The sequence below is a fragment of the Penaeus vannamei genome, chromosome 37 (assembly GCF_042767895.1).
Source record: "Penaeus vannamei isolate JL-2024 chromosome 37, ASM4276789v1, whole genome shotgun sequence".
NCBI classification, from domain to species: domain Eukaryota; kingdom Metazoa; phylum Arthropoda; class Malacostraca; order Decapoda; family Penaeidae; genus Penaeus; species Penaeus vannamei.
Window position 1 is genome coordinate 19,163,360 of NC_091585.1, and position 12,500 is coordinate 19,175,859.

General features: G+C 37.8%; 1 protein-coding gene across 4 annotated transcripts in view; it reads right to left on the bottom strand.

The window, feature by feature from the left end:
- Window positions 1-12,500, bottom strand: part of cher (filamin protein cher) — a 133,794-nt gene that overhangs the window by 119,027 nt on the left and 2,267 nt on the right. For all 4 annotated transcript variants that reach the window (XM_070115310.1, XM_070115311.1, XM_070115308.1 and 1 more), the window contains exons 2-14: window positions 9,256-9,463; window positions 8,790-8,917; window positions 6,646-6,784; window positions 6,029-6,117; window positions 5,146-5,297; window positions 4,264-4,464; window positions 3,831-3,968; window positions 3,345-3,481; window positions 3,010-3,130; window positions 2,466-2,656; window positions 1,740-1,955; window positions 1,298-1,460; window positions 286-510 (exon numbers count right to left, since the gene is read on the bottom strand). In XM_070115310.1, coding sequence (XP_069971411.1) covers window positions 286-510; window positions 1,298-1,460; window positions 1,740-1,955; window positions 2,466-2,656; window positions 3,010-3,130; window positions 3,345-3,481; window positions 3,831-3,968; window positions 4,264-4,464; window positions 5,146-5,297; window positions 6,029-6,117; window positions 6,646-6,784; window positions 8,790-8,917; window positions 9,256-9,463 — 2,108 coding nt within the window. The remainder of the gene's footprint in view (window positions 1-285; window positions 511-1,297; window positions 1,461-1,739; window positions 1,956-2,465; window positions 2,657-3,009; window positions 3,131-3,344; window positions 3,482-3,830; window positions 3,969-4,263; window positions 4,465-5,145; window positions 5,298-6,028; window positions 6,118-6,645; window positions 6,785-8,789; window positions 8,918-9,255; window positions 9,464-12,500) is intronic.

Genomic DNA, 12,500 nt, shown 5'->3' on the forward strand with positions numbered 1-12,500 from the left:
CCATAATCTTCACCAATTCATAATATACAAACCATTTATGAACAAATACAATGTCTTAGACTCAACATCTAGTACAGCATTACCTCAAAAATTTAAAAAGAAGGAAAAGTTTAGAATAATGAATCACTGCTTGACCAAAAATTACCTTAAACTCCACACTCCCTAACAAAACTGAAAATAAGTAAACAAGTAAATAAATGAGTAAATTTAAATAATTACCAAACCCAAGCCTCTCCTCCAAATGCAATTACCTTAAAAAAAAAAAAAAAGTTAAAAAATACTCACTGGGCTCCAATCCATCCACTTTGACCTTTGTAACATCCACATGGGACTGCACAGGAACCACAATGGGGGACTGTGGGATCTCAGCCCCAGCATATAGGACGGTGACACGGTGATCCCCAGGAGAAGGAGCAAGGTACTCGACGGTGAAAGTCCCATCACCATTGTCTTGGATGTCGATGGGGATGTCTTGACCCTGGGCATTGGTCAGAGCTATTTGGACATCTCCTGCAGGGTTAGGGATTGTGTGGGTTAGGCAGATGTTATGACTGGAGGTTTTCCATTCTTATTTAGTTTATCTCCATATTTTCAACTCATAGAGATCAAAATTACCTGATGTCGTCAATCTATAAAATTTTGTTACTTTTTCCTTGCAACCATCAGGTTTCACATAGAGTGATACAAATTACGAATCAGTTCTGTAAAGCTGCTTATGCCAATCTATCCTTTATTTCTTTCTAAGCTAAGGAAATCTTTAAGCACTACACTCTACTTCTAGATAAAGATACACTAAGAATTAAGGTAGCAAAAAAGGGTATAACCAAAAGCACTATCTTTACAAACATAGGTATCTACATATTAAATTACTCATTTCCAAACATCTATAACAACTCATCAACAACTGACTCCAGCAAAATTCCTAATAGTGAAAGATGAACTAATTAATACTCAAGACATTACTGATATGACTGGTATCCAAAATATCATGACATCAAACCTGAACTCTTCAAAACATCAATTTTTTGATTATTCAAAACTTTAACAGATACTTTCAAACCTAAAAATGCACTAATCTTACAAACTTTCAAAATATGAAAACCAAACTGTTAAAATTCTTATATCTACAAAGCTCTGAATTCGCAGTCAAATTTACACATCAAAACCCAAATTCTCGGAGCACGACATTCGAACCTTTGAAAATTCTACCCAGCAAACATTGTCACCTGTAATTCTTTAAACCTCAACACCCTAATAACCAAAACCTTGACTTTTGAGATTCCTAAAAAACACAAACCTGGTCCAGCTTCACGGCAGTCAATGTTGAAATGTGTGGGCGTGTTGGATCTGACACCACGCTCCACTCCAGGTCCAAAGACCTTGACTGCTCCAGGATCAGTGGGTTCAGACACAAACACCCTGTAGGGGGAATTCTCACAGGCAACTCCTCCATAGGCCACCTGTGGGTTCAGATGTTTATAAAATCTCTTAGCAATGTCAAAAATGAATAGTATAATATAACAGCAATAATCAAATGATTATGCTTTTATAATAATCTCTAAGTACTGGTATACATATATTTTACTGGTTATATGGTTGTCTATGCAAATCTGAATAATCATAAACTACATGAATGTCTTTTTCCATACATTAAAATATATATGCATATATTACTCAAAATATTACAAAAAGAAAATATTTTAAACAAAAAAAAAAATCAAAACAAATGCCTTCCTTACCTGAACTGTATGTTTGTTCCCTCTAGTAGGTTTGTAAGAGAAATCATAGGTTCCATTCTTGTTATCCTTAGCATCCAATTTCACTGGCTGGTAGTTTGCGTCCATGACTGTGACATCTAGTGGAGCCTCACCAGCTGCTCTCGTGTCCACATGGAAGTCTGCAGGCTTGCCAGAGACCACACCATTCTTCTCCAAGCCTGGGCCCTTGCATTTCACCTTTGAATTCAAAAGAAAAAAAGTTATGGGGGGAAATGTCTATAGGTTGTGCGTGGATACTTACTACATAGTCTGCTGACTGTGATTACATCTTCAGAAAAAAAAAGTTATGAAACTCAATTTCTAATGGACACTTGTGACTACTAATTACATCATCTAATGAAATGTTAAAATTGCCTTTCTTTGGTACATGTATGGAACAAGCTCCATCTCTAAAGAAGAACATATAAGTATATCTTCATGATATACTTATGAATGTTGATCAAGTATAAAAAGTAATTAGGCCCTTTGCCAGTCATAAGTATTTGCAACAACGGCTACACTAAATAATAAAAAACACTAATTCTAAACTGAATAAAATTCTCCTAAATCTTTAAGTAAGAGATAGCATTAATTCAATATACATAAAGACAATAAATACATAAAGAAAATGTGCATGCTCTAAAAATTTGCTTAAGCTTGCATCTATTTTTCTCTCCCATCTTTTTTGTCGTTCCTTTTCACACACACCTTCTCAGGGTAATAATCCGTCTTAGGAAGAATTTGAGCAATGTATGGAGATCCAGGAACATCTTTGTTGTTGCAGAGGATGTGGAGAGCGTACTCGCCAGGGGCCGTGGGGAAGTAACGCACATCAGCTGACCCATCACCATTGTCATTACATTCGATCCTCGCCTGTGATGGTCCCTCTATACTGAAACCTTGGGAGAGAAAGCAGGATGAGATAATGGGGACTAAGGGAGGAGAAAAAAAGGGAAATGTGGGAATGGAGGAATGGGTGGTTTTAATAGGTTTGTCCCTCACACCCATAAATAAAACATAACGTTTATCCATTTACTACAAAATAATCACTTACTTCCTATTATACACATAAAATGTCAAAAACACTTTCACTAATACATAAAACTTAAATATTTATTCCCTCAGCTTAAATCAAGTGTTTTATCTAAAGTGCCTTATTATCCCGCCGAGAAACATTTTCCAGGAATAAGAAAACAAACAAAAGAAAAAGAAAAAAAAAATGGCCAATATCTAACTCAATAAAATTCCTTACCTAAAGCACCAGTTTCTCCATTTGTTTCCACAGTAAAGAGGGCAGGATACCCTACAACACCTCCCTTCAGGCCAGGACCATAAGCCCTGATCTTTGTCTCCTTGTAAGGTCCAACGTTTACCTGTAATGAAAAAAAAGATTCAAAAGTTACTCATCATTTCTTAGTTTTTTTCTTTCTTATAATTCTGTAAGAAAAAATAAGTTCATAACATACGATCTTAATTACATTTCTAGCACTAACAATTATAGTCCTTAAGTTTGTCACCTACTTATTCTAGCTGACAAGGCTTCCAAAATACAAAACAAAAGCTTTCATGTTTCTTAATAATCCTCACCTCAAATGGACTCTTGGGGATCTCCTCGCCACCATACGTCACCATGACAATGTACCGCCCTTCCTTCCATGGGTGGTAGACATACTCAAAAGTATATTCGTCTATCTGCTTCATCCGGACTGACTCCTCTTTGCCCCCTGTAAAGGAATTTTGGATTAGATATATGTTGGATATCCTTTCCTTTGTAAGCATTCTAAAAATAACATAATAATAATGAAATAATAATATTATTAATAGTAACAATACATTAATACAATAATACAATAACATAAAGCTATAATAATAATTACATTAATAATAAAAATAACAACATCAATAACAGTAGTTATGAATATGATAACATAAAAGGTCATAACCAAAGATTGGATATATATCCATATCATCAAGCCAATATGCATAAAATTTCATTAATGAAAAATCTCCCCAAGAAAAAAATAAAAGAAATGAACAAATAACAGAAGCAAAATATGTAACTCATTTATTTACCTGGCCCAATAACCCTGACTTCGACATTCCCTTCCCCGGCTCCTTCAGTGTAAACCTTGAAGTCAGCCTCGTCTTTGACTCTCACACCATTCTGCTGAAGACCTCGCCCGGAGGCTCTCACCTTGCGGGCATCACACACTGGGAAGAAGAAAAGGTATTTGCGTGAGGAAATGTTTATAGGATAAACTTTTTTTTGCTACAGGTTGCATTGCAAATATGAATCACTGACATATCAAGATAATAATGATGGGACGATAATGGTTAACAATGAAAGTGGCACTACTCGTAATGACAAACTTTAAAATGATAATAATCAGTATTACAACTAACTAAAAACTGAAAATAAATGTCTTAATAACCTACCAATGTTTGAATAAATTAACCAACTGACTAACCAAATACGCTAATGACATCCCTTAAATGTTGGTATTACCTGGGGAAACCTTGACACCGAAGGGACTGCCTGGAATGGATTGTCCAGCAAAGAAGATGTTGATGGAATGTAGGCCGATGCTCGTGGCCACGTACTCGGAGCGGTACACGTCCTCACTGACCTGTCGAGTCTTCACAAGCACCGTGTTCTTGAAGCCATCAGGATCCAGGACGATGACTGATGGAGTACCACGACCTGCACCTGTACAGAAGAGAAGAAGGGAGGCGTGCATGAGGACAGAAGTTGGAGGGAGTTGATGGAATAATTGTTTAGTCCGTTGTGAAGATCGGGATGGAACTTTAATGGTTAATGAAAAACTGGCTTTGCCTTTATCTGTATTTTAATATAAAATCAAAAATACTTCAAAATAGATAAGCAAATACATATACATATTCATACATATACATATGTATGCACATATATATATCAGTATGGTTATAAGTTTGTACATGTATATTCATATGTACACATGTAAATGTGCAAGTGCATATATGTGTACATGTGTGTGCGTGTGCGTGGGCGTATGCATGTGTTGTGTGTGTGTGTGTGTGTGTGTGTGTGTGTGTGTGTGTGTGTGTGTGTGTGTGTGTGTGTGTGTGTGTGTGTGTGTGTGTGTGTGTGTGTGTGTGTGTGCATATGAGTAAAGAATGAAAGCTATGTATGAGTAATGCCAACTCTATGTGGTCTATCATACATGAAAACATTTTGTATTAAAAAAGCTTAAAAATGCTTTCCCCTATAAAGGAATAAACCATACAAAAATAATAAAAATCATCAAAACATACTTCTCCAAAACAAAATCCAGTCTACAATATAAAGCGGCACATATAACACCATATAAAAGATATGTATGACATAAAACACAGTATTAGAATTTTTTACCCTTTGTGAATACATCAAAGTAGGTTGGCTTGTTGATGACGACTCCCTCAGGCTCGAGACCTGGCCCAGAGGCTGTCACCTTGGTTGGGTCTCCAGCAAAGCCTGAGACATTCACACGGAATGGTGACTTGGGGATCTCACGCCCACTGAACCTGTGAGGGAATGTAGGTTTTATAGGTTTTCATGTTTATGAATATGATGGCCAAGTATGTACTTCAATTTGGGTAAGATCCATTCATAAAGTTCTTAAAAAGGGTTGGAGGTGGGCTGAGAAATGTCTTTTTCAAAAGGAAACCCCCATTTTCCCTTAAACTTTGATGCTAATATAAACTGTAAGTTAATCAAACATACAGCCAAGAACTTGAAATCAAGAATATGTTACTAATATCTCATAACTTCAAAAATATCGCTAATTTGGCAGAAGATTGAGGAGGTTTTTTTGACCACTTCCTTATTTTCATTTTATCGATAATATAATATATAAATATACCCTATAAGTTTCCTGATTTAGTTGTTCTTGAGCTCAAATAAGTGACTACTGTAATTTTTTACGGCCCCAGGGTCATTTCCCTGGCTACCCCCCCCCTGGTCGGAGGTCCTGTGGATATATGTATATATGTATATATATATATATATATATATATATATATATATATATATATATTTATATATATATATTTATATATATTTATATATATGTATATATATATATATATATATATATATATATATATATATATATATATATATATATATATATATATGTATATATATATACATACATATATATATACATATATACTTACTCTGCATAGATTTATCTAAAAATACAAGGGTATATAATCATAATACAAAAAAAAAAAATTCTGGCCAGTTCACTCACTTCACAATAACAACATAATCTCCCTCACAGCTTGGAGTGTACGTGCAAGTGTATGTCAGATTACGATCGTTGTTGAACTTGCACTCGAGCTGTAAAAAAAGAAACAGATAACTCTGATTATCACATGTATATGCTTGAAAAAAAACAGCTATTTGACATTAAAGCATCAGATCAATTTATAGTGAGAAAAAAAATATCAGGACAGACTAATCATAGAAAACAATTTCATTACTCATAAATGATGAATCAGCTAAACATCAAACTTATGTACATTTCATAAATTGTGTGTGTGTGTGTGTGTGTGTGTGTGTGTGTGTGTGTGTGTGTGTGTGTGTGTGTGTGTGTGTGTGTGTGTGTGTGTGTGTGTGTGTGTGTGATTTATCATTCTATCCATAAAGCTAACAGCCTATCTATCTATTTATCAATCTGACCATAAATTATCAGTCTAACTATTCATCTATCTATTTATGAATCTGTCCATAAATTATCAGTCTAACTATTCATCTATCTATTTATCTCTCTATCTATCCCTTTCTCCCTCTGCATGTACACATTATCACACAGCCTACTATCCCGTTCCCAACCAAAGACAAACCATAACCATGGCAGTTACTCACATTTTCCACCTGTCCATCAGGCTTGTGCAGCAGGGCCTCCACCTTGCCCTTGCCCGCGCTGAAGGTCTCAATGGTGAAGTGTGTGGGCGCTCCAACCACAGGTCCTGAGGGCTCAACACCGGGACCATAGCACCTTACCCTATCCCACGGAAGGAGAGAGTTTGTAAGCTCGTTTATAAAGAAATGGTTGAGATGTGCTTTTTTTTTTAAATAACAGCATTGATAACAAAAATGATATCAAGCAATAAACATAACACCAACAATATGAACAAACACCAATATACAGTAATAACAGCAACAGGGATAACAATAATAATATCAACAATAGCAAAAACCAAACCATCTATAAATCACTATTGATCAATAATGGAATAAAAAGAAGAAAAAAAGGTGAAGTACTCGTGTATGACCCATCTATCGCAAAAAGAAATTATAGGAATCTACACATCTTCAGAAAAATATTTTTACATTCATTCTTTGAAATATGTATTAGTCCCCATTACTTTTGATCAAATAATTAAGAACTGAAATTTGCTTTTGGTAAAGTCAAATCTCCAAGATATAATCTTGATGGTTTCTGCAGTTCAATTATTTCTGTATTTTTTTTTTTCTTTTGTGCTTGAGAGTCTCTTTTCTATAATAAGACAGTTCAGTTGTGACTATAATTCCTTCTAACAAAAAATAACTTATTTGTAAAGATCATGAAGTTTCTGTTCACATAAAATTACCTGTTTTGTCTACTCCCTTCTTTCAATTTACATAAATTTCTATTCCATTACAAGTATTCATCTCACACTCAACACTAAGTATTTTTATACCCCTTTCTACACAAATGACTATTTCTAATATACTACCAAATGAATCAATGCACTTTAAGAACAACATAAAACCATTCTGAATCTTTATCTTTTCATGCTGGACAGTAGAAATAATATGTAAAATAACATTAAACTCAACTGTATCCTATCAAAACATAACAAGGGACATTCTAAATCTCTCAGCACACCTGAAACCTTATATCCAAAATGGTGAAAAAAAAATGCAGATACCATCGTCAAAATAATTAATGGTAAATAGAATAACTAAAGTCTAAACATAACCTAATCAGTTAATAACTCGCCCACCTATGACCAAGCAGGGAAAAATTACGTATCGAAAGATGGGTTATTTATATAAAATAACTAAGGGGTTATATAAACTAGCAGCCTCCCACACTATAATTATCACAGGGAGATAATGCATTAAAAAAAGGAATTTCTTTTTGTTTTATTTGTTGGTGTGTTTGTTTTAAATCAAACTCCTATATTAGGTTTGTCTATGTCTTAGTAAACAGCTTTTCTTGGTAATGCCATTTCATTTACTTACATGGGATTTCCTGAAGGACTGGAAATTATAAAAAGTATTTGGGTATTATCTATAATTTTTTTCTAATTTGGTAAAAAACATCCTTTTGATGAAGACAATAACAGCTAAACTATTTCTTTGCTTCAGTGTAGATAACTTTTTTTTCTCTAAATTCTATATGCAGATATATTACAGCTTCTCTGACTAGTCTCTCTAAAAATCAATATCTGTACTTATAAATTTAACTCATCTCTCCTCTCTCTCTCTCAAACATACACATAAACATACATGCATACATTAATACATACATAAAGACACGTACACTTAAAGCCACACATGTACACACATCTCACTCTCACTCATCCACTCTCTCTCTCTCTCTCTCTCTCTCTCTCTCTCTCTCTCTCTCTCTCTCTCTCTCTCTCTCTCTCTCTCTCTCTCTCTCTCTCTCTTTCTCTCTCTCTTGCTCTCTCTTGCTCTCTCTTGCTCTCTCTTGCTCTCTCTTGCTCTCTCTTGCTCTCTCTTGCTCTCTCTTGCTCTCTCTTGCTCTCTCTTGCTCTCTCTCGCTCTCTCTCGCTCTCTTTCTCAATCTCTCACACACACACACACACACACACACACACACACACACACACACACACACACACACACACACACACACACACACACACACACACACACACACACACACACACACACACACACACACACACACACACACACACACACACACACACACACACACACACACACACACACACACACACACGCGATCCCTTTTCGAAGTTTCATTTACTCACCGGCCGGGATTTGTCCGAGGGCGTAGAGGCGCCCCTGACTTGAGCTTCGAGTTGGGATACTGAGAAAGGTAAGTCATCATGGAAAGTTCATCACAGTTGGGGTTGACCATCTCCTCTGGTGTGATCAGCTGTTGAGAAGAAGAAATCAGCACGACATGCAAAATGTAAGATTTTTTATTGTTATAATTTTCCGGTTCAATTTTTTTTTTCCGAATGACAAAAAATAATCAAAGGACTCGGTATAATGCATGGCTCGAAAGATTCAAATATTTGCAGAATATGGAAGTCTTTACGATACAAAATGGATTCTACAGTTTCATTCATGCAAACCATATTCCACGTACACATAAAATAATCAATCTCCTTGCAGCATCTCAAAAAAAAAATTATCTTCAACCCACATCCCAATGACCCCTCCAATCCCCTTCTCATATACCCCCACAAGCTCCGCCCCATTCTAACCGACCTGAGGAACTCCCAGCCAATCATCGGCGAGGGTCATTGCTTCTGTAGCGTTCTTGAGGGCATCTGCAGGCACCCAGTCTGGCCAATCAGGACACAGACCGGCAGCCACAGAATCTACAAGAGCACCGACAGCCCGGCCATCGTTCCAGTCGCTTGTGAAGTTGGTGATGGGGAGGTCGGGCAGTTTGCTCTGGATCCAGTGAAGCAATCTGGAAGAGAGGAGGAAGTTAGAGATTCAATGATAAGTGTAATAATAACTACACGTAAATCCGTTCATCACTACTGACCTAAGATAATTTAAGAAATATTGTAGATACTCAACACATTTGATGTTGTTGTTATTTAGTATCACCGAGAAATGAGGGTGATAAAGCAAAGTAATATGTTGATGCTACCTGCAGGAAAATTATATAACAATAATAATCCTTAGTACATTCAATGTCCCCTAACCATTCCCTAGATAAACAAGGAAAAAAACTAATTGGGTCAATTCTATTTGAACCACAAATGTACGTACAAAAGCATAACCTTTAAAAAACGGTATTTAAACAAAGGCGTAAGCGTGTAATGTTGCAGACACGTTTAAACAAAATCAAAACATGTTTGAGTTATCTAAAGGGAACATTGAATAATACTTTCAAGTAGGATACTATTCTTAAAGAGGCCTCCCCCCCCCTTCTCTCTCTCTCACACAAGAGGGTCCTCATCTCGAGTAGGATTTCTTCACGCCAAGGGACATCCAACTGCAAAATATTGCAGCCTAGGATTTCATTCTTTTTCTCTCGCTCCCGTTCTTGTTTTTATTTTTATTTTCTCTCTTTCCATCTCTCTCTCTCTCTCTCTCTCTCTCTCTCTCTCTCTCTCTCTCTCTCTCTCTCTCTCTTTCTCTCTCTCTCTCTCTTTATCTATCTATATCTTTCTCTCTCTTTTTCTTTTTTCTCTCCCTCTCTGTCACTCTCAAAAAGGATGTGGTTTTCCCACAATGATTAGCAGTCTCTTTAGATACACTGTAGTATTTATGGTCACGTTTTCGGGATAAGCCAAAGGATATTAGGATATCCTCTCGGTCACTTGCAACGAACCATGACCTTTGTGAAGGAGGTTCATACCCGCCCCATAAAGTTTATCTTTTTATGTCCACTTATTTCACGTCCTCAGGAGGGAATATGGTCTGCTGGAGAGGAAATGGTATCGGGTCTTGAACTCGTTCTAGCTTCGAGTCTCTCTTTCATCGTTGCTTGCTCGATCGTTTTCCTTTTCCTCTCTCTTTCTCATTCTTTCTATCGCTGTATTCCCTCTCCCCCCCCCCTCTCTCTCTCTCCCTGTCCCATTCTCTCTCTCTCTCTCTCTCTCTCTCTCTCTCTCTCTCTCGTTCTCGTTCTCGTTCTCTCTCTCTCTCTCTCTCTCTCTCTCTCTCTCTGCATCTATCTATCTGTGTATCTATTTATCTGTGTGTGTGTGTGCGCATGCGTATGTATGCGTGAATTCCCGTGCATGTCTGCGTGTAATGAGGGCGTGCATATCTCAATACCTAGCTCTCCGTGTCTGGACGTGCGTGTACACAGTATGTAATTCAGTCAGTACCCACCGGCGCTTTCCCTACTTTCCACCCACATCCTACGCCCTCGGGACACCGCCTCTCGCCGCAGTCTCCCTCTCCCGCACCCTCCCGCCCGCAGCTTACCTCTCCTACACCTTCCCGCCCGCAGCTTACCTCTCCTACACCTTCCGCCCGCAGTCTCCCTCTCCCGCACCCTCACGCCCGCAGTCTCCCTCTCCCGCACCCTCCCGCCCGCAGTCTCCCTCTCCCGCACCCTCCCGCCCGCACCCTTCCTCTCCCGCCCGCAGTCTCCCTCTCCCGCAGCCCTCCTTTCCCGCACCCTCCCTCTCCCGCCCGCAGGCTCCCTCTCCTGCCCCTCCCGCACCCTCCCTCTCCCGCCCCTCCCGCCCGCAGCTCTCCTTTCCCGTAGACGCCCATAACAAGATGCAATTAACGTCCGTACACAAGGCGCGGCCACACACGCCTCTTATCAATGGCGGAAATCTGAATTATTATCCTGGGCTTCCTGCTGTCTGCCTGGAAAGTAGAGGCGGCAACGTCTGACCATTTTCGTTTATCTATTTTTGTTTGTTTGTTTAAGTGTTTACTGGTTTCTTCGAGTATTTATTTGTATATTCGGATGCGAGGGTAAGAATAAGGGACGGATAATGATAAAAGATAAAAATATAACAAAATACAAAAGCATGGTTGTTGTGATGTGTGCCAAAAACACATGAATAATTGAAAATCACGTCTATAATGAATTCTATCCTAATCACTATTATCAAATTTGAAAACGAACTTCTAACCTCACTTCTACCCGCCAGAAATCTTTTTATTCTTTTGATTTTTAATTATTTTTTTTATTACACTCTCGAAACAAACCATTACGAACTATATCCACACTGAGGGTGTCCTAAGGTTAAAAACTGGTGACCGGCGATTTGTACAAGTGTGTCAATAGTGACTCAGCATTGGGTGTGAATCAGAGTATAAACAGGGGAAGGAGAGAGAGAGAGATGGACGATGGAGGGAAGTGGAGACAGAGAGGAGGGAAGAGGATAGAAAGGGAAGAGGATAAAAAGGGAAGATAGAATGGAGAGGGAGGCGAGAATGGAAGAAGGAAAGGGTGGAAATAGGGAGGTAGAATAACATTGGAAATATATAAAGAAGAATATTAATCACCCTAGAAATAAACGAAACTATAGCGCGAATAGCAAGCAGCAGAAAAGAGAAAGAAAGAGAGAAAAGGAACAAAACCCCAGCACTTGTATAAAGTAAACATCATTACCATCCAAACCTCGACCAGGACGCAAAGGTAACAGAAAACGGGACTCACTCGCCCACAGAAAACGGATCCGCTTTATCCACGAAATCCCTTGAAATTAAATCGTATCAACTTGTTTCTTTCATCTTATTAAACGACTACCGATGTTCTCCTAATTAGATTATTGTGCTGATGAAGATCAGATTGCACCTTTCTTTTTTAAATCCGTATCAAATTACGAAGACAACAACCCCTGCTCTCGCTGTCAAAACATTTTCATCCCTACCGTCCGACCAAATGTAAATAAAAAAAAAATCATCAAGACATCTCATATTACAGAACTAAGAAAAGAAAAACACACCAAATATAACCACAGCTTAAAACCAACCTCCAAGCAGAAAGAAAAACAAAAAATATCTAAACACAAGCAAAGAAAAGG